Genomic DNA, 27,773 nt, shown 5'->3' with positions numbered 1-27,773 from the left:
ACTGGTGTTTGAATGTTGGTGGTGGTGGTTGGAGGGGCCATAGGCGCGGATTGGCAGGCGCGGATTGGCAGCCACGCTTCCATCAGTCTGCCCCAGGGCAGCTGTGGCTACAAATGTAGCTTGCTACCACCAGAGTGAGAATGTGTGAGTGAATGAATAATGGATCCATTGTGAAGCGCTTTGAGTGGCCAAAAAAGCGCTATATAAATCTAATTCATTATTATTATTATTACAGACAGACGCCGATAATCTCATAATGCTCCAAAGCTCCGCCTCCTTGGCAGAGTAAATATGGTACTGTTTGTATTCTGGCTTTTGGTTGTCTATAACCCATCACTGACTCCACACTAAATGGCTTTATACCAAACACATCCCGTTTTTTTCCCACAAGTCACAGCAGAACTTCTGCTGCACTGACATTCCCCATGCTGTTATTGTCCAGTATCTCGAGGACTTACAGCATCTGTGGTTGTCTTTGGGACCATAAGAAATAATTATAGAGAAGTTTCAAAATTTTGACGCTGTGTTTGATTCCAAACTATCAGCTCTTGGTGATGTTGTTAGGTCCTGGTATTAATCACAAATGCTCATTATCATATGGTCATGGTGTATTGGAACATTTAATAGAACACTTACATTGTTAATATTATTTTAAACTGTTGTGCTTTTGCTACAGTGACAGATCAAAATGTCTGCAGTGATAAAAGCCCAGTTTAATAGAATCGGTTTTTCACTTTATAGCTTACTGTTCTGTGTTGTTATTAATAATTAGGATAAATAATGTCAATGAATACCATTTTGTCTCTTCTTATTATTGTTTTTTTTATACGTTTTCTGATATTTAGTAACTTGCCCTTTAATTTATACACTGTGGCACTGATATTTATAGATGGCGCTACCTCCAGCTATTTACCATGCAAATAGTCATAATTTACCTTTGCTTTGTAAGTGAATTACCATCCAGTGCAGAGTGACTTTCAAAATGCTGAACTTAAGCATATCTTCCAAGTGATAAGTTCTTCAATGCATCTCTCATAAATGTGCCAAGCCCTGACACTCGCAGACGATGCTTTCCAATGGGCCGTAGATGAAATATGGAAAATGGGGAACAGAGGCCTTTTCTGCCATGCCAGCAAAATCTTCAAAATGAGCTTTTGCAACTTGAATAGGGGGGCAGAGAGGGGGATCTGCACTGCCTGACGCTTACAATCCATCGTTGGGGAAGAGACTTTGCCTGCAACAAGACTAGCTTTTCAGATTCTATCCTCTCTGATAACCTGACATCCTTTCTGATATAATCCCTCTTTCACTCCCTCTCCATTTCTCCCAAACCCGTCGACTCTTTTCCTGCTTTTCTTTTTCTTTATTGACTTATTCATGCATTTATATATTAGTTGTCATAAAATTGATTTTATAATGTTAATTGTAATGTGTAGAAATCTATACCATGCCTGCATGCAGTTTCTTTATCATTTTGCTGTTTCCCTTTAGAATAGCTTAAGCTGCTGCATCTAGACACGAATAATAGATTTACAGTCTCTGAAAAAGCTCCGACAAGCCAATTAACATTTGACAACAGTACCAAATGAAAATCAAATAGAAAACACGGTCGCGTTCATTTACCTAACAACAAAAAAACTGTTGGTTATGAGCAGTGCCTCATTTAGCACCGCAAACACAGCAGCACTCTGTCATGATAAGAAATGAGTTGTGTCTGCCTGTCTCAGTGTAATTAGCTGTGATTAGCATGCTGCTAATGACTGTAACAGACCTACAGAGGGGGGGGGGGAACCATTGTAGCGAGACTGCACAAACCGCCGAGGTGTGTTTAGCTCCTAGAGAGACACTACATAACCCTAGAGATGTATGCAGGGATTCGTGTCGGCCCTTTCATCACCACCGAGATAGACATCATTAGTATAGATTCAGCATCTCTGTGGATTCAAATGGATATGGATATTAAAATGTTTTGCTCTTGCAGCTGGTTATTCCGCTGCTTTCATGTCGTAGGTGTAGAGGAATTTCTTTTGAGGTAATGGAACAAGACATATAGTGATGAAAAATTTGCTTTTCCCCCCAAATGTGTTACATTGGACCCGTTGCCAGCAATGCAGAGGAAAGCTGAATTTTTAATGTTAGAAAATCACGGCTCATATTGCTTTCCGTAATGTAGTGCAGCACTTGGACTGTATATCTGTCCTCCCACCACCAACTTTCGGGGTGTATGAACACTTTCTCCCTTCCTCCATCAGCTGCCACGACCTTTTTCATCCGGCAGAGGTTTCCTATGCCGTCCTCTCCCAGCTGTCCATCAGTGCTACCTCTCTGTCTGACAATGGCAAAGGCACGAGGTGTGAAATTCGACTCCTGGATGACAGTATCTCAGGCGGAGGCGTACAGGAACCTACATGGACGCAGTCATGTCCTTGCACAGCTTTTATTCTCAGACATCTCCACCCCCATACGTACACACAATCACATTCGAGCATATGCACACATCCCTCTCTGGGGTCCCAGTGCATCTAATCTGGCCTTGAATGTGACAAACGGTGTTAGGTGTGAGACTGTAGGCATCCAGGCGAGGAGAGGAGAAGGACAGAGGAGAGGATTGTGTGATGTGGTTAGATGGACGGAGGGAAGTAGAGGGAAAAAAAGACTGATAAACTTCAAAACAGCTACAGAGATAAAAGACACTATGCATGCACTCAAGGGCTCCCAAGGCTCTGTAGACTCCTGTAAGATTTCCTTTTGCTTTAGATGGCGGCTTTTATCCAGTTTTTCTCCAAAACAACACAGCTGTAATACAACACTATTCAGCCCTTTGGGAAAATGTCCACAGACCAGTAAAAAATACAATTGTCAGGCACCGACAGTCACAAAACTTCAATACCGTGTGAAATTTAATGATTTAGACTTTTCTGGTACGCAGATGTTTCAGTCTTACCACAGGGTTGCAACTGACTGTTGTTTTTTCAGTCTATTAATTAACTGATTGTTTGTTTGTTTTTTGATTCAGCAATAAGTTGTTTTGTCCATTAAAGGTCAGAAAATGGTTTTGAAAAGTTTCTCAACCCCCGTGAAGAAGCATCTGTTCAGTCCACAACACAATTATATTTTATTCTGCTGTGGAAAGAAACCAGAAACTATTCACGTTTCCAAAGCTGGAGTCACGCAGTTTAAACTTTGCTTCTTATAGGACTACTCAAAACAATTAATCCTTAATTCAACAGTTCACAGCGCATCAGTTATCAAATCAGTCATGTCAGCTCTAGTTCTTACTGTTTATACGGTATTAATGCTGGTTCTTTTGATGCTGGTGTGTCTGTGCGTTGAATGACAGGTAAACAGCACACAGACCTGGATATGTTTGTGTGCACATATAGGTTTTCGGGAGTTCCCAGCCTGTGTGCTCTGTTGGGTGCTTGAACATTGAGCACAGCAGCGGTGGTCCTCTGTGAGCCGGGCACGCTCGCACACCCACACACTCCCACACTTCCAAACACACTCAAACATACACTATTTTCCCCCACAGGCGCTCGGTGCCTGTGCCGTGTCATAAATCTGAGCTGTCAAATAGATTTTACAGCTCCTAGTGAAAGGAGGAGAAGCAGCCACCCAACAACCTTGAAAAGATGGAAGAAAGCAAAAGTAGAGGAGTTTTATTAGCATCAAACCTGATACCTGAACCTGTGGAATCTGGAAAGACGGGCAGGACATTTTTTAATGAGTGTAGAAGTTCCTACCCAGCATTCTGCAAAGAACAAAAAAATTACACAAATCCCCCCCCCCCCCCCAAAAAAAAAAAAAAAAACAATAAATCTGACAACAGTGTATTGTTTCCAGCATTCAGATCTTCTGTATGATTTAATGATTTTATTTCCAAATGCAGTGCAGCCATGATACTGTCACATGTAACTGATTACTGAGCACAACACACTTAACACAAACTGTACAATCAAATATCATTACTGTCCGTGTTCTGTAAGTCACATGATGTGGATACAGTCAGACTTTAGGTTACCAGCCCTATGACAGATTGGATTCTGTGCTTGGTGAAAATTTCATTGGAGCTGTAGAAATGAACCGTGACATATCAGGAGAGACTAATCCAGGAAATGAAGTAAAAATATACGATAAGCATCTGTGTGAAAACAGATGTCCACTCTTTTAGAGCCCATGTTTACCACTGCTGCTGCTGATTGAAACTGAGAAAATTCATTTATTCTAGTCACATTTTATTTACAAATGTACTGCACATAGATACACTGAATCCTCACGGTGACTGAATCAAATTACGTTGAACAGACCCTGAATTGGTGTGCACTGGAACGTTACAATTTCATCTATATAATTTTTTGCATGTGATGGTGGACTGTAGAGCTTCATATATGTACAGTGTGATTTTGCTTTTTGGTTTTGATATTTATTGTTGCGTTAGCCTCTGTAGCAAGTGTTGTTGAGGAAGTTGATTGAAGACTTGTTCAGTATGGCAATAAGTTACATCCATATTTATGACTTGGCTGGTCTTAAATGACTTTCTCGATGTTCTCTGATCTGGCTTTGAACAAGGTACAATATAAAACATCAATAAGGCGTCAAGTCTGAATCACAGTATCTCAAAATAATAACACATTCCCTGGAAAATTACATTTAAAATCATTAAGCTATGAGAATTTCATTAACATAAAACTGGCATATAGTAAAATGCTTACAATTCTGAATATTTTTTTATCGAAAACAATAGGGCTAAATAATTGATTGATTATAAATTAAATTTCAATTTGAAATAAATAAAGCTTTCCCCCCTATAGGTTTATTAAATATTAAAATAAGCATTATGTTAAATCTAATAATTGTATCCTATTTACAATGTTATTTAACCCTGCATTCAATTCACATTGCTGTGGATATTTACAGTTGCCATAGCCACAAGTGAAAAATGCCGTTATTATTTTAACAACCGCACAATCACAATTCAGCATATCCAAACAAGCACCACTACAACTGTTAATACTCACAGTCCTCACAGCTCCAGCCAGTGATTGTCGACACTACAAGTGACAGCTTCAATCACAGAGGAGTTTGCACATTAGTGATGGCTAATGATATTCTGGCCACATTTACCCTTGAAAGATACCAAATAAATGTAAAAAATTTAATAATTTAATAAAGTGCACACACTGAACGCCCTACAGATCTAGATTTCTTTGGCTAATGGTCTGAAAGAGTGGTGCCCAGAATTTTCAGCAAAGAGCCATTTTCTTTAGTCCCTTTTATTGTGAGACCAATGGTGTTTTATGATCGTATGACCTCGTATTTCTAAAGGCATATTTCTTTTCTGTCAGTTGTGCCAGACAGCTTTGCACGTCCATTAATTGGATGTTTGATTCTTATCTAAAAACTCTGAGGGAAACATAAAGTCCATTTTTATTAAGGGTTCATTGTCTCAGATAGCTTCCTTGTCCGAGTGCATAAATTCACTGATTGGACGGAGCTCACAGGATGTCAGTGTGTGAACGGCTGCCTCTTAATATGCAGAGCAGAAGAAAGCATGTACATCCAACAGTAGGGCTCAGAAGGCAAATCGCTTCTGGCAGCCTAATTCAGTGGTCATTAGAAGGGCCAAATTGAATAATGGACTCTGAGATAAGGTGTGTATGTATGTGTGTCCACGTGTGAGTGTGTCTGATGAGGCAGGGAGGGCCATGTTGGGTGGCCGTACTCTGCGGCCCCCTTACCTTGGCCCATCAGTTTCAATCAGGCAGGACGACAGGCACTCCCCTTTCTGCCACAACCCCTCTCCATTAGGCCACCGGCGCCCACACGTGTACTCCATTACGCTGCATTACCTGGTCAGTGCCTGGAGACATCACCTCAGGAAGAAGGAGAGGAAGGGGGCTCGAGCTTTACAAAAAAGAGCCGATCCCATTTCTATTAAGATTCTTCCTCTCTCGCACTTTCTTCAGGTAATCACTGAGCTGCCAAAGCCTTATTGGGGAAAGTAATGGGATTGCGGAATGGCGACAGTAGCACTCACTTATCTAACTGCATACATGGACAGTTAACAATGATCCTTGCAGTCCTCCTTGTCTTTATTTTCTATTTTACTCTGTTCTTCTCTGCTTTTAAGCCTCATTTCTGCATCTATTGCTATTTACTCTTCCGTTCATTACTAAAATCCTGCGGCCTACTGCGGTCCTTTACTACAATACGTGCCTGTAGATCATAGTCAACATCTGAAAATTACTGGAACATCTTGGCACAGACAGGATTATGAAATGCATGCCTTTAATTACAGAGATGAGTCAAAATGTAATTTTTTTTGCTCCGGATGTTTTGGAGGATACAGATCTAATTAGGAGTCAGCAGAGTGGAGGGACCATTCAGAGGAGAGAGGAGTCCTGCCTACACTAAAAGACAACTTAAAACATGTTTGTTACCTCGTTATTTGCCAGTGAAAGTGAGAAATGTTCATGGTTGTGTACCATAACAGCATTGACTAACAAGAAACACACAGAAAAACAAAAGATTTTGTTTAGTTTTCTAATTCTAGAAAATAGTAGCACATTCCATCCCTGTCCTAGTAGCACATTCTGGTGAGTAGGCTAACCCTGATATGGGATGAAATGTGATGTATCTAAATATTTTTTTAAATAAACCCAGAATCAGACAGAAATGGAATGGACTGGGGTGGTGGCGCTGCCTGGTGGGCCTATCAGTCTGTGTTAGGGCTGCTGAGAGGGCTGTCTCATAGGCCGACTCTGCTGCACCAACCATTTCCCATGGCCATTTGTCTCTGTCCACTTTCTTCCCCTTCCCTTGCCCCTTTTTTTCCCTTTCATCTCCTCCTCCCCCTCATCTTCGATTACTCATTTTGGACTCTCAGTCTCGTTCGATCCGTTTCCCCTCTCTTTTCTCTATGGTTCTCTGCTTTTGTTCCCAACACAACTCTCCCGTTTTCCCTCGTTTCCATCTCTTCCTAAGTTGTTTTAGCAACAAAAACAGTAACTGCGGTAATATGCCTAACAGCAAATTCAATTCTTTGAAAGACCCCTTTCAGCTACTTTCTCTGTCGTTGAGTTCATCACCTTTTTTCTGTTGAATACTTGATTGTAATTGACAATCAGTAATTGCTTTCTTTTGTTTTCTTTCGGGGTTTCTCTGGCCTGCTACTCTTGTCATCATGTGGCTTTTCAGAAACAGTGACCCTTTTGAACACTTTTAATGTTAAACAGAGTGTTTTATTTACGTCAGAACAATATGCCTGTTGCATATTAGCAGCTTGTAACTTTATTGCCCCCTAATAAATATCATGCTCTGAAAAAGTTAGTGTAAAAATGATACCAGTGCCTCATATGGCTCACAAGCTACATCACTTATTATTTTCATCAAGGACCATATTGTATAGTTAACATACTGCCATTGCTGCTGCATATACCATATCATTCACATATCATTCACACAAAAGTGGTTTTAAGTTGGGGATGGCTTTATTTTATTGTAAACTATCACTATCAAGTGCTGGACCTGACCAGCAGATGATTAGCGATAAGGCTGCCTAATACATATGCAGCATAAGAGCTGTTATTTCTATAAGTCATCTCATCCTTCTGCAATGTATACGGTCTCACAAATCTCACACGTGTGGGCATTTTCTGTCTTCATTTTTTTAATCTTTTCCTGGATTTTGCAAAGTCAAGGCTGGTTTATTTGTACAAGCACATTATGGCAGTTCAAAGAGCTTTACATGATACATAGAAATGTTTGAAAAGAAAGAAAAATGCTTTATAATGTTCAAATTGAAATTAAAAGAAACTTTTAAAGATAAAATATAAAAGACATAAAAGCCCAGACAAGCTTAAACCAGACTGTATAGAAATACAGTGGACGAAAGAAGTCTTAAGCTCGCTACGGTTGGGGTGTATCTTTGTTCTAATGGGAGCTGATTGCATCAAAATGAATTAAAGCCATTTCATTGTGTCTTGTCTGAACTGACCAGTCCCTGCAGACCTGATAGACCTACAAGGCAGTTAATATAACTATTATATATTTTGGAACCAGACCACTAAGACACTTAAACACAGTAAGCAGCGACTTATACCAAATTTTATTTTTAACTAGAGGCCACTGCAGGGATCTATTAATTGAAGTGATGTGCTTTCTCTTTGTAGAGTTTTTTTTTCTTCTTTTTTTCAGTATTCTAGCAGCAGCAGCGGCATTTTGAATGAGTTGCTAATTTCAAATTTTCTTTTTCGGAAGGCCAGTTAGAAGTCTGTGGCAGCAGTCCACTCTACAACAAATAAAAGCATAAATTAGTTATTCTATGTCCTGCTTAAACATAAAGTTTCTCATTTAAGCAGTGTTTTTAAGATGCAATCATGATTACTTAATCGCAGCTTTGATTCTTGATTACACCAAACTTCCTTTCTGTGAGATTTAGTTGGCAATGCCCCAGACTCAAGGTAAGCACTGACATTTCAAATGGAGACACTGAGGATTTTATGTTTAATTGGCTGTCATGCTTAGCAGCTTTGTTCTCTGAATTTGTGTACGTCAGAGTTCAAATCTGATTTTTTTAAAATTGCATTAAAACATCTTTTTCACTTTGGTTGGAGCTCAAGTGGGCCGGACCAGTGAAATCACAACATAGTAACCTACAAATAACCACAGCTCCAAATGTTTCCGTTTGTTTTCGTGCCAAAAAATGGATTCTTAAAACGTTCAGAGAAGATAAGAAAAGAAAGCTTTACTGTCATTATACACAATGCACAATGAAATTCCAGATGACTTTCTCCCTTTTAAACATACAGGAAAATAAGTTAAGAAAATAAAATAAGAATAAAACATAACTAAATAGTAGAGTAAAAGTCATAAATTAAAACTTTTACAAAAAATTTACAAAACCTGTGCAAGTGGCAGCAGATAACCAAAGAACAGAGCATTGAAAAAATGATACAGTGGCAGAACATGATGAACTACCTGAAATTTGTGCAGAAATTTTTTTCTAAAAGTTCAGTTTCAACAATATTATGCCTCAGTTTATCATATACACATTACAACTTACAGAGCACAGTGTGTCTACAACAGCAGTGTAAACAGAAGACAAAATGCCGAAGAGGGAGATATCCACTCTAACATGGTAATGCCAATGCTGCCGGCGTCTGACGATGAACTCCTCCGGAGCCCAGAAATTGCTATTCAGACCAGCACTGCAAAAATGAGACGCAAAATGACAAAAACAGCACATAAAACAACAAAAATGAGACAAACGACACGAAACAAAACAAAATAGAGACAAAAAAGTTTACAAAATGACAAAAAACATGACAAAAGACAAAACCAAGACAGTTACTCAAATGACACAAGACCAAAAAGGACAAATACGAGACACAAAACAAGAAAAAGTAAACAACACAAGCGAGACGAAGAAAAAACATTAGATGACACAAACGTTGCACAAAACAATGAATGAAGCAAACACACAATGACAAAATTAAGACAACAAACACAAGTCAGACAAAAAGGAAACACAAAATGAGAAACCAAACAGCAAAAACATGAGATAAAAAGTCAAACAAAAAACAACAAAACAAGATAAATATTACAAAGATGAGACACAAAATGACAAAAGAACAATAATAAATATAGCATTTTACTTTATGATCAGCACAAACTTGTCATGGTCTAGGAATTGTATCAACTGTATAGTTTTACAAATTTACAACTTGCAGTTAATGTCTTCTCTGTAATTTTTACACTATAAAGTCATCCTGTGGGCCGGATTAGACCCTCTGGCAGGCCGGTTTTGGCCCTCAGGCCGTATGTTTGACATCCCTGCTGTATAACGTACTGTGGGTTGGTTTCAGAGCAACACAGCACTTTGCACAATATCTGATATGCTGTTAATTATGACTTACTCAGCAAGCTTTCCAATCTGTTCCTATGATAGTATTATGCCAGACCACAACACAGTTATCTAATCGTTCCGGCATTCACTTCACTATGTGTCAAAGTCTGCACCATGTGTGACCACACAGCTGAAAACAGACCATATAAAGCCATTTCAAGCAGATGTTTACGTCTGGTTTCCTTGGAGGTGGACGTTCTTGGTAGCCACCTCATCCTACACCTTATCTTGTGCTGGTGCGCTGTAATTACACTGGTTTAAATAACATTTTATAGAGAGTTTAATAAAGTGAACGCAAGCCGTTAAAGTGCGATCAAAACAAAAACTTAGCCAGCAAGAACATATGTCAAAGAAAAGCAGAATAGAAGCTGGGCTGGGATTTCCAGCTGCATCAAATATCATTGGTACGTTCATGACAATAGCCTGCTTTGTTGTAATTATTGGATTATTAATAGTCCATATAAATGTGACTAAACTGACTGAGAATTAGAGCTAGTGGGGAAAAATCAGATGGACCTCGCAAAATACTTCACCGTTGTGGCATTTTTTCCTTCTTTTCTTTTGTATCTGGCTACCTGTGTGTGTGTGTGTGAGAGAGAGAGTATCTGTCTATTTGCTCATCTAAAATGTGTTTTTGTGTCACTGATGTCAGCCGTCTAAAATGCGTCGTGCCCAGAGGTTGAGCGCTGGGTCCTATTGGCCTTGATGGACACAGAAAGCAAGGGCAGCCATTTAACTGCAGCCTCCTCTCAGGTCCACCAGCCCTGCTGCTGCTCGAGGGAATCATAGCCACTCACTCTGATGATTTATGACCACACCTGGAGTCAGCCTAGAAAGTTTGCATTATGTGTTTGTGTGTGTTTTTGTGAAATTGTTGGAGGGAGAAAAGAGGAAACAAGTAAGAAAGAGTCTCTACTGTTTGTATATGTGTGTGTGTGTGTGTGAGAGAGAGAGAGAGAAATAAGGGCATGATTGTAAAAATCAATGTGTGTGTGGTTCACAGAAACAAAAGATGGAAAATGCATTAGGGAGTTTGAGTGTTTAAATTTGAGGTGCCATGTTTTGGGGCTTTGTGTTTACATCTTTTTTATGCATGTGGTGGAGAATAGAATATAGCATGTTGCAAACAGAAGTGTGTGTGTGTGTGTGTGTGTGCGTGCGTGCGTGCGTGCGTGCGTGCGTGCGTGCGTGCGTGCGTGCGTGCGTGCGTGTGTGTGTGCATGTGTGCGCACGCGTTCTTCATGTGCAGGGACACCATTATGTGTTGCCTGGGCTTTATGACTTGGCCTCTCTTGCTTTCATTCTCTCTCTCTCTATGAACCTTGACTCTGCCAGCCTTCTGAAATGCAACCCCCATAAAATCCATCAAATAAAAAATTCATATTGATACTCTGTGCCTCTGTTTTCTCCACCTTCCTCTACTCTCACCATCAGCAGTCCATGATGATAAACAACTGACTGTCAGATATTAAAGTCTGGAAACACAATAAAAGGTTCAGTCGCTCCTTTTTCTTCACCTTTCCATCCCTGCTGTTCTGTTTTCTCAGTTGACATTTTTTTATGCTTAAGGGAAACAGAAGATCGTTGTACTTGCATTGTAGTCATTCAGCACAGCTATTTTATTTTAAAATGTGCGTAGATAAGCATTACCGTTGCACGTCATAAGCTGGTAATCATACCTGGCTTCATATTTTATGTCCACTCTGTCATTGTCAATTAGTTATTTTTTAATTGTCAGAAAGCAACTGACAGAAATGAACCTTTTCAGCTGTGACAGTTGTGACAGTTTTCTTTGCAAGGGAACACATCAAAATTGAATTTCAACAGTGGACCTCTGAATTAGCTCTGCCACAGGGGCTTGAGTGATAGCGGGTTGTGCAAGGGCAGCGCCCATTTTTCCCTCTTAACTCCCAGCTGAGCTTCTGTATTGGTCCATTACCCAGCAAGTCCTGGCATTCTCTTGCAAACAACAATGCCACCGCAGAGAGTCTGTCGGACCTCGGCAGTCAGTTAAACAGTCTGCCGGCCAAGCGAGTCGTTGGCTGTAAATGACCAAAAGTGTGATGCTGTGGATATGAAGGTGACAGAAACGTGGGACGTTTAAGTTTTTACCTCTAGCGTTGTCCACAAAAATAATCAGTTTGATCTATATTTGCATGACTTTTCCTAGCTTTTATTCCAATAAGATTAAAGATAAAAGTGTAGATTTCAAAGCAATGGTAGGCTTAATACCCAACTTTCCTATACCTCTTAGTATATGAATGTAATTCGTCCTATATTTATATTTTTCAAGCGAACTCATACAAGCTGTCTTTGCAGATTAGTGTCAAGTAAAATGGTGCACAGTGGGACGCTGAAGTATCCCTGTGCAGCTTTCATTCACTGTATAAATCTTTAATGAATGTTCCATAACACTTTAATGCAGTCATAAGAAGCACTTATAAGCGGTTAAGTATAGAATTATTTATGCATTAATAAATAAACAGCCTGTGTAAAATGATAGTAAAAGATATATTCACTGTCTTACTATACGCTAGGCAAAATATAAATCCTTCGGAAAAGAAGCAGAACCTAAGAAAAAGCAATAATTAAAATGATATAGGCCTTGACTGTCAGTTTAGGAATTGCAAACTTGCAGCAAATCACATTGCAATTAAATGTCTGCACCAAATAACCCGGTGAAATGATTTAAAGCGAATTAAAAATGTGTTTTCTGCAGAAGGGGCTCTTCAGTGTAAGATTTGTAAAGGTCAGAGTCCAATTCCATTCTGTTGTCTCCGTTTGTTTAAAATTTCTTTTTCTCTTTGCATAAAATAGAAGATTTTCCTTGAAGTGCTCCTTGGCTATTCATTCACGAGGCATTTTAATCTTCTTTTGCAACACATTCTAACTATGTCAATACTTCAATTTTCCAACATGCTTGCTTCTTGGGTTTGTTTGACAAAATGACACGAGGTTTGATCATTCCAAAACATCTTGATCTGCTAAAATTTAAAGAACCCCACGCAGGCAGCACAGTACGACAGGATGAGGACGTTTCCCTTGCAAGTTCTCCAATATCGTCACGCCCTGCAGACCTGAATTTACCTTTCAGAGATGTAATTAAAAAAAAAAAGAAAAGATATTATCAAGAAAGCGATAGCACTTATGAGAAAAACACATTCATCTTTGCTTTTTCAGAGCAAACAATTTAGCCTTGCACATCAATTACTGTGCGTTCAGATGATACAATATTCAGCCATATTTCACTGAAAAAGAGAGAATTTGTTCTATTAAAAAAAAATCTGCACGTCAAATTAATGTGAAACGCTGAAAAACGAAGGTAAATAATAGCAGGAAAATCATTAGAATTAATCTAGCCTGCAGGTATAATTCTTGAGAGTGAGGAATCTTTTTGTCTGGGTTGCCTTCAGCAGCATGGAGAGGAGTACGTGCATTGCTGTATTTGTGCAGGGATGCATGCTTTTTCTCTGTCTGCTGGTGACAGGAGCTAAGTGGGGGCTGTTTTTGGAGCATGTCTTAGTCCTGTCAACACAGCAGCATGTCGGGCTGCTGAAAGTTTGAAGGAGGAAGCTTTTGACTTTTAATATGCTGCTAATGTAGTCTTGGTGACAGTAGTAGATATCCTCAGTGGGCCAAAGCATTCGGCGGTGTCACTGACGCTCACTGCCGGCACTGCAGACTGAAAAATTGTGCGAGGCAATAAGTACAATTGCTTTCAAGTAATTTCATCCATCAAAAACAGCAAGATACAACCTATCTCTTTTTTTATTAGGTTTAGTGTTATAAGGTTCTGTCTGTGTTTAACGCTGACTTTTTTGATGTAATTAAATCATTTTATTTAATTTTACTTTTTCATACTGTCAGATGTTGCCATTTAGTGCCAAAGATGCCGTGTATTTGTAGAGTTTTCTTGAAACTAGTTTGTTTCACATAGTTTGAGTGAAAGATGAAAGTAAAAGTAAAAGGAAAGGAGATAAGTGCTTTCAAAGGCCGAGCACTGTTCGTCGTGTGTATAATCAAATGGAAGTGCAGGCCTTTTCTGTGAGATGACAGTAGAAACAGGAGTTTACAGTCAGACCAATCAGAGGCCATCATCTTGTCGAGGGACCAATTAGAAGCTATCGTCCCATCAGTGGGCCAATTGCCGTGTCATCATCGATACAAATTGCAACTGTGTCGTCTTGTGTCCTTCTTGGTTGCATCGTGTGTACAAATTTTTTGCTGTTGTCGTTGGGTTTCTTTACATGTAAACAGTCTGTGTCCTCATAAAGGAAGGTGCATTGTTTGCTGGAGTCTTTACGATTTCAAATGTATAAAATACAAACCTTTAATCCTGGGATTCGATGATCTTTAGTGGCATGGACAAGTTTGGACGTGAACTTGAGCGATGATGAGTGGTTGCTGTGCCGCTAAGTGGAGAAGTTTCGCCTCAGCCATTTCGATCAAAAGCAAGACAGAAGCCATGTTTCCTTATGATTGTCAAGCCAATTTGAAGTGAACTTTTGAAATGTTGCAAAAACTCCCTAATATAAAAATAAGACTTGGATTGCAAGTATTTAATAATCTTAGAGGAAAAACTCTCTCTCTGATAAGTTTGGTTGAATATTGGTGCTGAAAAGTGGAAAAGGACTACCCTTAATCACTTCACACAGCTCTGAAGTACTGCTGCTTGTGCGTGTCTAACCATTAATGCGACTGGGTGCAGTTTAGACTTGTGCTGTGCTGAAAGTGATGCGGGAATGTTACGAGGTCTGACCCTGTAAGATTGCAACTTTAACAGAAGAGTGACCAGACATGAAGCCGACACGTTTGGTTGCCATCAAATTAATGGAAACGCAGCTAATGATGTTGTTTACTGCTGTGCTGAATGTAATACAGCATCAATTAGGAATCAGGTACAGAATTCAGTGTTGCCCTCGAAAATTATAGCATTACTATCGCTGTAATTGACAGACATGATGTAAGGAAAACAGAGGGTCAAGTAAGAATTGTGTGCATAGGTTGTCGCAGAATTATAGATAGGAATAGACACACCATGCTCCCTAATTTACTGTCATTGTAAAGACATGCTGTGTCAGAAATGCGGAGAAAAGTTGCGAGGCTGCTCAGAGAGTACACAGAAACAAATGTGGAAAAAGTCACCTAATATTGCCACTAAGCATGTTAGTAAAGGACTTGAGTCGGTCACCAATACAACAGCAGTTATATGGTGATAGATACACAGAAAACAATTAAATCATAAAAAATCTGTGTTACAGTCAAGCTACTATAGAAGCATATGCCAGAATAGATGATTAAACATACAAAAAGGTGAATAACTTAAATCATATAAAGGCACTTTAAAGCTATTTAGTGTTCTGAAAGCTGTAGCTCTATGCTGCCTGTGACAATAGCGTGGGGTGATGTACCAGCCTGGAGTGGATGGAACTGGCCTCACAAATTCAAGCTGACTGGCCACCAAATAAAGAGGCTGAGTGCAGAGACCAGAATCTAAAGCAATACAAGAGACTGGAAAGAGGCACTCAGAGTTCTGGTACACACTCTGTAAAAGCTCCCCTCCTAGAGAGGCAGATCCGTGTCCTAAGCATTTTAAGAGCCCACACTTACCATTTGCAGTGAAAGGTCAGGTAGATAAGGTACTACAGAGACCAGAAAAGGCAGGACTTACTGGATGAGGAGAGAATATCCTAAATAATGCTATTATGCCACTGAGACCGAAGGCTAAGGTTATGTGGGGATGTTGATGAATTGTTAGTAAAGTATTAAAGAGTTGAATGATATTCCCTATCAAAAACAAAAGCTACTACTGCCTCATTGTATAACGCATGATGTTAGGAGAGGCTATAAAACAAGTAGGACTTCTTTAGCTTTTTTTTTTTTTTTTTGGAGAAATTCAGGGAAAATATGATTAAAGATGCTCATGTTGTTGTTTATGTGGGTCAGTGCCAGAGATGGGCTGAATGTGAACCAGGAAAACTTACAAAACTTGGAGAGTTGCAGAAAGAATCACTCCAGGATGGATTCAGTATATCCACAGATCTAGTGCATCAGATATGTGCATTTCAAGAGTAAGTAATGCCCAGTATGATAAAGTATACTTCCTTCATTGTTTTTAAGATTTGAGGTTGATATGATATTTTTTTGATGGAAAATCTTCTTAGACTTGCCTTCAAAGGCAGTTTGCTTTAGACGGTTTGAACCCCACAGCCTGCCAAGGGCAGACCTTTCCATCTCCTTCTGTTTTAAAGGAGATAATGATTCTCTTTTACTTGGAATAGGATTGCATTTTCTATCTCTCTTGTCCTCCATCGCTCACTCACCTTTACCTTTCCATCCCCCTGCCCCACCTCCTCCCATCAGTGGGCCACTGCCGGTACTCCCTCCACGGTGGCGACGCTCTATCGCTCCGTCACAGCGCAAGCGAGGGATGAGAGACAAATCAAAACCACCTTATTTCCCCTCAGTCCCTCTCACCGTGCCAGATTGAATTTGAGGGTTTTCATCTTCTTTCTCATCTTTCTCTCTTCCCTGCCTCCCTTGGCGTCCACTCAGAATTACCTGGAACCACGCCGTCTCACAACTTGATGACGCACCATCGTTTATGCATGTGGAGGCAGATAGATGGCAGCGCTCCGCTTCAATTCTTTTGGCTCACTTTAAACCCTTTACTTTGGCTGCTACGTGCGTTCAAAAGTGGTCAAAACCAAAATCTATCAGGGATTCTGCTTTGCATTTACTAGCGCCTTATAAATTCTTATGCATGCAAATGTCTAATTTAGTTTTGTGAGCTTTAATGTCCAAAAATGTCTGATCTTTAAAGAAAAATGTTGAAACGCCATGAGAAAATGTTTAAATGCTGTTTACCTAGTATGTCCTGAACAATTTCGTCTCCTCTTAGCGTGAATGCCTTCAATCCCAAGATAATAAACCATGATGTTTCTCTAAATTAAATGTGTGGGCAAAACATGTTCCTAGCTCACACACCACAATACATGTCTGTCATTTAATCATATTCAAAGTGCATAGTTGCCATTTGGTGTCAACCAATACATGAAAAATCTACGATAGAAGTTGTATGTGTGATGACAGGAATAGAATATATAGTGTTGTGCTGAGTATTTATTGGGCCGATGACCATATTACAGAATAAAATAAATACCCACAATACCTAAAATCAAAATAATACCCAGGACAATCAGGCAACAGACCATATGAACGATAATATTGCTGCCTTTTAAGCTTAATAGATACGCATGACTCAATATGTAATGCATTTACCTTCATTAACCAGACAGCTTTGAATTACTCCAATTTGTCATTTTTGCTCTGCATGTGGCTGAACGTACTGTGGAGTCTGGAGATATATTTACCTGCACATCCACAAACTCCCACGCAGCATATTATACACACATTTAGCCCAATAGCGATATACCCTACTAACCATGCATCTCTATTATATTGGTTCTGAGAATTGAGAGTGCCCCGATTTTCTCCCTGGTGTATTTTTTTTTTTTTGAATCTCACTCAATACAAAAATAAAAGCTTTCTTTTTAGGTAACAGAATGCTGTGGCCATGTTTTTTTATGAAGCGCGGTGCCCTTTAGGACTGCGTAGAGATCTAGTTTTCACGACACACATCCACAAACACACCGCACATCCACTTCATGAATTCTTTGTGGAGCTCTCGCAGCTTATTTCAACCACATTCATGTTTTCAAACTAGTTTCATGCTTTAGATAAATTGTCTCTAATTCATTTACCCAATAATTAAACGTCCGCCGCCATAAAATCCTACCGCATCATGCACTGCTGGAGTAACAGTTCAAAAGATGTGGTGCTGAGTTTCTGGATGTGTGTGTGGGGGGGCTTGGAGGGGGGGGGGGCAGACTCCCACCCATCCTCCCTTCACCCCACCTTTTCATTTTCAATTATGGTTTGGAATATGAATCTTTAATAGGGTGATAATTGTGCTAGCATATTTGCTGTCACCCACCATTAGCCCAGATTAATTAGCCCATTTAGTTTAGCTTAAGAAAGTGTCTGGCTGAGGAATGGGGGCACTGATGGAAGGCGGATAGAGGGAGAGAGTAGAATCAGCACAATCTGTTCTGTATCATGGTGCCATCTTTTTCCTGCTTTCTCTGTGTCTCTTTGTGTTGTTCGTTCTCTGTCTTCTCCCTCTTTGCTACTTTAACTCTCTTTTTCCTCGTCTAGCTTCGTCTGTTAGTCTGTTTCATCAGTCTGCGCTCATCTGCTGCGCCCGCTCTCAGCAATATTTTTTGTCGCTCTGTGGCTTTTCAAGTGGTCGGTGGGGAGGCTGATGGGAGATTCGTGTTGTGCAGTCCAAACTTTCACAACTGTTAATTCTGTAATTAGAAGCATAGCGCAAGTCAGTGATGTAACTGTTCAACAAAGTAAATTTTCTAAAATTACATTTTCTAGAGATCATGAAAGTTGATTTAATTCATGCTAAGCAGGGTTAAATGATTATTTAAAAATACATTTTTTTATTTTTGATCATCAGCAACAATGTAATTGAATAATTGTGCATTTTTTTATTTAATAATGTCAACTATTTTGATGCCATTTTTTCATCAACAAGTAGTTATGGCGATACAGACATTATGTTCAGTATAATAAATGTGATCTGCTTCTTTAGATTCTACATACAACACCTAAAATAATTAAGCAGAGTATATAATATTTTATATGAACTGTAAGCTGTGAAATGACTACATTTATATAAAAATAAAGTGCTTGATGTGAGAAACCCACAGAGAAATATGAATTCCCTTCAGCGCTCTAAACATTTTAGCATCTTCTTACTTTTGTTGTTTTATGGCCCGAGGCACTCTCACATAACCTTGTTTACAGCTGCAACAGCCAACTATTTCCACCGGAAAAGTTCTAATAAATCTATGTACTACTTCCTGCTCAGTACTAAAACAGTACACAAAGTTTACACGAAGCAGGATTTGGGTTCAGTGAGGTAACTTTGTGTTTGGTCCTGGGTTTTAAGGGAAGTGATGGTGGTTCAGTAGCATGGTCACTGACGCTGCACATATAACCTGCTCCAGATTACATCATGTTCAAGATAACATGTATTAAAGTACCGTCTGCTGACCAGTCAACTTTTTAGGGAAATGGCATCATCATTCCTCGAGGATCCCGTGCAGCTCGGTGTGCAGATAGTGAGAGAGTCTTTTAGCAGGGCAGGCTTTTTTAAAGGGCATCTGAGAGCACAGATATGAGAGATGTAGATTTTTATTTGAGGGAACTCCAGTCTTCCTAGCTTTTTTTTTTCTTCTGTTGACTGCTAGTAATTTCAAAGCCATTTTATTGTTTTATAGGCCTTTGTGTAGTGATATAATCCTAACACAGAGACGGATTACAGCACTGAAGCCCTGTACTTAAGCAATTTCCCCTCCGGGATCAATAAAAGAATTTCTGATTCTGATACTTACTTGCCTTAGAAGATTATCAGTAAGCCTACTTTCTGCTTTGCGTTATGTTTTTACGTTTGTTCTTTACTCGGTTCCAAGACTGTTGAACACCTCCAAGATACAGCTAAAAGAATAAGGATAAAATGAACTTACATGCCATAAGAATAGGTTACATCTAAGCAACATGTTCAATAGAATACACACTTGTAACTTATAGTCAAATCTACTTGTGTCTTAAAGATGAGACAGTGATACTGATAAGCCCTTTAACTCACCCGTTCACACAGTCTGTTGTTTCTTATTCTCTTTTCTTTCTGGTCTTGACTGCAGCAGCTGTGTTTCTTTGGGTCTGTGTTATGTTTTCAGTTTCCTTATACTGGTTTAGGACTATAGTTTGTTCTCCTGGTGAGAATCATAAAAATAGATCCTGAGTATGTTGAACTTGCTTTGTTGTACAGGCCTGTAGTGAACATACAGTAAGGAAAGATTTAGCTGGTGGAGGCCAAAACAGAGCTAAAAGCAGAGAGATTATTGACTTTGCATTTTTCAGATGACCAGAAACACAGCTCTAACTGAATTCTCTTTGCAGAAGCAAACACCACAACTCTTCAAAAATAGATAATAGTTATATCCGTATTGTGTTTGTATTTGCGTGTATAAATGGATGACATAGTTTTCCACTGACCAAAATTTTCGAGAATGCTAAGAGGATAATGTCTCTCTCTCCACATTTCTTAATGGGTCACTCATTTGTGGCTTTGGAGCCGGCCAGTCAAAACACAGCAAAGTGATCATTGCAGAAAACTGACTTTAAAAAAAAAAATCTGTAATGACCTAACAATTTGGTGTTCATTGTCAGTATGAATGAAAGTTTCAGATTGCAAGAAATCATTTAATTCAATGTTGGTGTGAAAAGTATTGCTTAATGGAGCTTAAATCGCACTCTCCACCTTGAGATAAGTCGTGTGTGTGTGTGACAGTGGAGTGACTTGGCCATGTCACTCGCTGTATATCTCTCAGCAGGCAGTGGGAAATGAGGTCTAATCGGAGGGATATTAAAGTCACAATAGACTGCTCCTGCTATTAAGGCCTGTCAGCCTTGGCCTCCTCTCTCACCCTGATATCTCTCGGTCTCTGAATATTTATATGCCTACCCCAGGGGCTACTTGCACAGTCCTATGTTTCTTTGTGTGTGTGCGTGCGCTTGTGCATCAAGCAAGAAATTTTTCATTGCTGTCGCTACTCAAGCACTTTGAATATGTTTATGAGCACGTGTATCATTCTGTCTGTGCTCATGAGGTCCACCTTTCTGTCCTCTAATCTCCAGGTGCAGTGGGGGCGAGGTTGCTCTCCGGTCAGAACAAACCCGTCACCATGGATGTGGATGAGGAAGAGAATATGAGTGAGTCCACTCTAATTCTTCTCATTTGTCTTTCTGTCTGTCAGTCTTCCTGTCTGTGCAATACCTGGTCTCTACATTTAAGCGTCTGCCTGTACTTACTGTATGTTTCCCTCCTTTCTGTCTGCACGCATGTCTTCTTTTGTGTGTCCTCCTGTCTTTCTCTGCTGTGTAATCAGTGTGAACAGATTGTGCTTGCTTTTATTATGCAAGTATTTCCATACTGCTTAACCAGCATTTAATAAAAAATCATGTGCAACACAAGGCGGAATAGATTCAAATCGAACATATAAATATGTTTTGAAAAATGTGTCTGTAAAAACAAAAATACTGTTCACCTGCTGGGCCATGAAGTCACGTTTAAAGGCTCCATCTGTCAAATTCTGTCCGAGGATGGCGCTATGATTTGTCCTCACCTGCATTGCGTGCACACCCAAATACACTGTGCTGATGTTACAGAAACTTTCTAGAGAATCATTACATCTGAGTTCCTTCAGGTCAAATTTCAGATTTCCTCCACCTTGATTTTTCTCTTCAAAAACTCCTCTCCGCTCCAGCTTTTTGAAATTTAATTAGACACTTTGGTTTGAACTCAGTAACTGAGGCTCAGAAGCCACAGAAAGACACGACAGAATGTATTTCCTCACACCTCCAACAATTTTGAACCCACATTCAAAAGTAGCTGTCATTCCAGCAGTGCCCTAACCTGGAATACAAACCAGCAGTTCTAATTATAGTGCCATATTTTGTGTTTTTGCTCTGTAGAAAGTATGTTTTATGTGTAAGCTCAAATAAGCCATTGCAAAATAGGCTTTGTTGTCTTTCAAAGCTTCTGAAGCCTCTTTCGCACATTTTTACTGGCAGTCAAAAGATATATTTGAAGATAAAACGCAGTCCAAGCTTACACAAGCCAGTTTCTTTAATACTAAGGGAACACCAGAGGAAAACATGAAAGAACTTTTAACTTTTATGTGACAACCTTAGCAGCTCTTGAAATTCTTTAATCGCAAAAATCATCCCAAATCAAAACCCCAGCAAACAAGTCCCACTTAAAATGAAGTTGTGATAAAAGACTTTTTTTTTTCCGGCAGTATTTGGTTCATGCAGCCCCCACAGGGGATTTTAACTCAGAAAGATCCAAGCGTATGGAGTGTTGTTGTTTTTTTTTGTCTTTGTGTAAATAATGGATGCTGATTACACAAAACTGGGCATGATAATGACCACAAATGCATGTGTGCCATAGTTCAGTGCATGGCTGTTGCTCTGTGGCTTTTGTCCTCTGATCTGGTCCTAGGCTCTTGAGTTCTACTGGATATCCATCCTGCAAATTCATTATACTGTAAAGTATATAGGATTAATTTGAAGCCTTTAGGCAAAATGTACATTTGGTGTATTGAATAATTAATTTTGGAATGGAGAAAGGGAGCTCCAGATTTTTCTGTGTGCCATTTTATTCACTGTATTTGTGTAGCATGCCAGAGTTTTCAATATGCGTTTCCTTTTTTTAAATTGGCTTCTTTCTTACAAGAAAACATGTATATTAAAATATGTGCAACAACTTCAACGAAAACACCAAAATTACAGTAGTTTGGTGCTTGAACCACAACACGACATACTGTATATTTTGAAATTATAGATTTGTAATGACAGTATGATTCCCTGTTGTCCACCACAGCTAAATCTCTAAACTACAGTATCAGTGGTGGTTAAAGGTCATTGGTGATGACAGTGCCCCTGTCAAATCCAAAAATTTCACCTGTCAGCATTCCGATAGGTGACGGTTCTTTTTGGCTACTCGTAAGTTTGTTTGCCAACACAAATACCAATTTGCAGAATGCATGAACACACAAAAAGTATTGCATGTATTCAGCTCATAAACTGAAGGATGTGCAGTTTGTGTTTGTGATCTTAGAAACAAATGCTTTTTTTCTTGCCTTGAGACATGTCAGTTGCACAATGCAGATAGTAATGGCATGTCAGTACGTTTTGCAACCTAAAACACTGTGTTCTCTGACAAGCTCCATGGGGGGATCTCAGAGGCGCAGGGTCTTATGAATGGCACCTCATTAGAAACAGTTTTTTTATTCTGATTTTCCTCATTTTAAATACGACAGTCATTCTTTTAAAAACTTGATGTAAAAGGAGTAAACAACATTTTAGCCTCCCACCGTGTCACCAGTCAAGCCTTTAGGATCCTGCAGTAGGTGGAGTCTTCTCCTTCTGCCTCTTTGATGTACTCTCCTTTTTGCCTGGTCCTCAGCTCCTCTCCCTGCACTACTCCCCTGCACTCCCTCAACCCAACCTACAATCCCACTCATGCACACTGCGGCCTCTCTTTCTCCTGAGTACCGCAAGGAGTAACCTATCAAGCCTTTGCTGAAGGATGTTATAAATGAAAATTTTTGCCAATATTCCATCCACTTTGTTAACTGGATTCAGTGATATGTGTTCCCCAGTACAGTGTATTTCAGAACTTGCGGTTTAAACGGAACATTTACTATGTTCTCTATAGGCATTCAAGCTATTTAAAACTAATTGAGTGGAAGAAGAACAGTTCTGTTTGTGCACGTATGAGCGAGTGAGTGAGTGAGTGAGTATGTGTGAGCGTGTGTATGTGTGTGCGCATGTCTATGTTGAGCGTTGATATGTGTGCTCATATCTACGTGCATTTATGTTTGAGACCTACAACACTGTGTAACCTGTAAAGTGTACACTAGTTGTTTTACTTGAAAAGACATTTCTCCCACTTTCCCTTGACTCTCAAAATAACAAGCCTTTCTAACTACAACTTTAATTTCGAACATGTATTAAGAGTTTAATATCAAAATTAAATACAACTTGACCCCAAAAATCCTCAACAATGCTTAGAATATTGGCAAATAATACTTCTGGTAACATACCATCTCTAAAAAGGACAATACATGTGTTGATGTTCTGCGATTTATAGTAATATCGACAGACTGTAGGTAATATGTTCAAAAATAATTAAAAGCCAACTTCTCTTGCCTTGATAAAGGAACACAAATCATTGGTTCAGTTCCAAAGAGTGATAAAGGAATCTATAAATTTTGCATTTACAAGATCCTGCAACGAAGGCGTTGTAAGTTACTCTTTCTGGGCACCGCAGGTTCAAGCAGCACCGACGTTAAGGAAAACCGAAACCTGGACAACGTGTCCTGCAAAGACGGGGTGGGAGTGGCTGAGCAGCTCCCCAATGGAAGTGGCCTGGGCAGTCGAAAGCGTCCCTTAGAAGAGGGAAACAATGGCCACACACATTCCAAGTTCCGAGCCAAGAAACGCAAGAAAACACCAGGGCCAGTCCTGCCCAAGAACGCTCTGATGCAGCTGAATGAAATCAAACCAGGTCTACAGTACAAACTGCTGTCTCAGACAGGACCAGTCCATGCACCGGTTTTTGTCATGACTGTGGAGGTCAACGGACAGATGTTTGAGGGCATGGGCCCAACCAAGAAGAAAGCTAAACTGAATGCAGCTGAGAAAGCACTGCGTTCCTTTGTCCAGTTCCCCAATGCATCTGAGGCACACCTGGCCATGGGCCGAACGCTGACAGTGAACACAGACTTTACATCTGACCAAGCTGACTTCCCAGACATGCTCTTCAATGGCTTTGAGACACCAGCCGCACCTGAAGAATCCTTCTATCTAGGCTCCAATGGTAGCAGCTCCCTAAACTCACTAGGGGAGTACCCACTGCCCACACCACCCGGCAGCAACCTTGTCCAAGCCCCATTGCCCCCTCCATCTGCTTTCAGCTCGCCCTCCAGTGGCAAAAACCCAGTCATGATCCTCAATGAGCTCAGGCCAGGCCTCAAATATGACTTTGTCTCAGAGAGCGGTGAGAGTCACGCCAAGAATTTTGTGATGTCAGTAACGGTGGATACACAGACGTTTGAAGGCTCAGGGCGCAACAAGAAGCTAGCTAAAGCCCGGGCAGCACAAGCCGCCCTGTCTGCTCTGTTCAACATGCAGCTAGACCAGACACCATCCCGGCAACCCATTCCACGAGAGGGATTGCAGCTTCACCTACCCCAGGTAAGATATTTCTTTGATCGGCCAGAGAAGCCCTTATTTTACCAGTTGTGTACTTGAGGATGTATCACAATTTTCTCAGTGTATTACAAATAACCAACAATTATCTTTGCAATAATAAAAATTAGTACAATGATAAAATAATAAAATAGAAAACTTACTGGAATAGTTCTACTTCTAAAAGCAGAAATCTACATAATCATACTTTTCATCACAGTCCATGAAGTTTTGAGGTACACCTATGGGTACTTTGAATGGCTGGTAAATAGGACTGTTTTATAATGCATAGGGATATACAAAGCACTTGTGCTTTCTCACAACACTGTTGTATTGAGTATCTATTTTAGGCATGATATAATGAGTGTGTAGATACAATACAGAGCTTTTAATTTGAAGGCTGTCAATGGTCAATATGTGACACATTGAATTGACTTTCCTAGTCTTATAAGAAATTCTAAACACTAAAATGGAAGTATCTGAAAGGTATGCAAATCCCTGATCAGTCTGTAAATCTCATTACATTGCTTTTTAAAGAATGCAGTGGCATTTGTGCCTTCATTAAAGCTGTTATTGGATGACTTGCATGAATCATGCATTGCCCTGAAACAGATTTAGAAAGAGTCAAGAATGACAGAATTAAAAAGACTTAGATGCACCTTCTAAACAGATGGAGCTATAAGGTTTTAAAAGACATCTTTTTAGACACTGCATTGGATTCTAATAATCATTATCATGCAGATAATCAAGATGAGATCTTACTTACCGACTGTCCAGGTTACTAACACTTTTCTTTTTGATAATGCACAAACCTTCAGATGACTTATGGCATTCTCTATAATGAATAATAATTCCAGAATGAATAGCTGCTGATGAAATAAAGTCATCATACTGAGCTCTGATCAAAGATGTGGCCAGAACCTTCAAGGAAAGCACTCCTTTGGACCTTTTATTAGTTGCAAAAAGGGCTGACTCCAAGCTACTTCACCTGTCAAACTCTGCTGTTGTACTAGGTTATCATTAAAATCTCATTCACATCAGGTTAGCAGGCACTGAGGGAAGGTGGTACCTTTAGATGCCACAGTAGAGGTGACTGGCAGTGTGTGAAGAGAGATAACACAGCCAGCAAAGCTAATCAGCTCGACACACTGTCAACAGTCCCTCCCCTAAGCCTTTTCTTTTCTCTTTACTCACTCTCTCCACTTGTCAGCTGATTTATTCAGCAAGCACCCCATTTTAATGATAGCACCCCCTCTAATTGCTCTATTAATTCTGTGTCACTTGATATTTAATTTCTGCAGCCTGTTTCCATCTGGCAAGGCAATAATGGGGCAGAATGAGTCCACTGCTGTCGTAAAAAAAAAAAAAAAAAACTAAAGATTTTTGTTTTCGAGCTTGAATTTGTTTTTTAATGCTTTACCCCAAAAAACAATTTTCAAGGAAAATGGTATAGTGCAGTACAGAGTAGCAGTAGTACAGAAAAAAGAATTCTTTTGCACATCACAGAACAGTTTTGGGCATATGTAAGAACAAAAGCGATCTGTATTTTTGCACCCCTAGAGAATAAAAGTCATAAATGACCTTGGCATTGGAAAGTCAAATGATCTGGCTATGAGTGGGTGACTCTGAAGTAGCAGGGAAGTAATATTGGACTAATCTCTTTAATTTGTGATCATCCAGCCGTCATCTCTCCTCCTGGTTGTCGTCATTTTCCATCACATTAGCAATGGATAAAGAGCCAGCTAGGGGAGCTGGCTGTCCAAGAACAAAAGATGTGTGAAGTTCACTTGAGTTTCCCCCAGAATCTGAACTGGAGTTTTAAAACCTTGTGGACTATCAATGAGCGCTTTGTTCGCAGCTGTTCCTCAGGCTTACTTGTTTGTTTTTTGCTTTGCCTGTGATTCACTGTCAGAGGGGAGACGGTAAATTATAACTGTCATGCCCAACTCAAACAGCGTTGCTTGAAAGATGGTTAGGTATACCTCAGGGGGTCAACCCAGTTTCACTTGTTGCTGTTTCAACGCACTGACTCTTGTTTGAAGCTGAATGCGAAGACTGTGACAGATACATAGTGCTCTTGGGGAGGATAACATCAGACATGCTTTGTAAGCTGACATATCTGACACAAGCTCGTGTTTGTGCGGCTGCGTGTGTGTGTGTGTGTACGTGTGTCCTCCTGTTGTGTGTCTGCATGCCTGTCTGTGCTGTATGTGTGATTCCAGGTTCTGGCTGATGCCGTGTCTCGCTTGGTGGTGGATAAGTTCAGTGAGCTGACGGACAACTTCACCTCCCCCCATGCACGACGAAAAGTCCTAGCAGGGGTCGTCATGACAACAGGTAGAATTGGAGGAAGAGATGGTTGGTGCTTTTATGCTTAAATAATACAGACTACAGTCAGATTTTGATTATTCTGCAAAGGAAAACTCAGGGATAGATAGATAGATAGATAGATAGATAGATAGATAGATAGATAGATAGATAGAATCATTAGTTAGCCTTTCAACGCCATTAGCTAACACAATGTAGCATTAGAACAAAGGAATGATGGTTGCTCAAAATGTTCCTCTGTACCCCTATGGAGATTTTCCTTTAAAAATCAGCTTTTTCCAGCTAGAATGGTCATTTACGACATTAACAATGTCTAGACTGGATTTCTGATTAATTTAATGTTATCTTCATGGGAAAAAAAGCTTGTCTTTCAAAAATAAGAACATTTCTAAGTGACCCCAAACTTTTGAAAGGCAGTGTAGATAGAAATACATTTATATTTCTACTTTGCAGAACATTTTTTACATGCAAAATATATGATGAGCTTCACAAATATGTAGAATACAACAGCAATAAATAGCATGTAGTATATAGGATAAAATGCACAGTATTTGCATTAACTTGACCAGCTGGGCAGTAAAATGTGTTTTAGCCATTACTGCATCAGGATTAAATAATCTAATACATAGAACAGCAAAATGCTCAT

The 27,773-nt window shown here is 39.7% G+C and overlaps 1 protein-coding gene across 3 annotated transcripts in view; it reads left to right on the top strand.

The window, feature by feature from the left end:
- Positions 1 to 27,773, top strand: part of adarb1b (adenosine deaminase RNA specific B1b) — a 137,038-nt gene that overhangs the window by 88,047 nt on the left and 21,218 nt on the right. For all 3 annotated transcript variants that reach the window (XM_051958629.1, XM_051958628.1, XM_051958627.1), the window contains 3 exons: positions 20,681 to 20,755; positions 23,880 to 24,805; positions 27,022 to 27,136. In XM_051958629.1, coding sequence (XP_051814589.1) covers positions 20,728 to 20,755; positions 23,880 to 24,805; positions 27,022 to 27,136 — 1,069 coding nt within the window. In that variant the 5' untranslated portion in view covers positions 20,681 to 20,727. The remainder of the gene's footprint in view (positions 1 to 20,680; positions 20,756 to 23,879; positions 24,806 to 27,021; positions 27,137 to 27,773) is intronic.

Source organism: Acanthochromis polyacanthus, chromosome 14, assembly GCF_021347895.1.
Source record: "Acanthochromis polyacanthus isolate Apoly-LR-REF ecotype Palm Island chromosome 14, KAUST_Apoly_ChrSc, whole genome shotgun sequence".
NCBI lineage: Eukaryota > Metazoa > Chordata > Actinopteri > Pomacentridae > Acanthochromis > Acanthochromis polyacanthus.
This window is presented reverse-complemented; position numbering and strand designations above follow the sequence as displayed.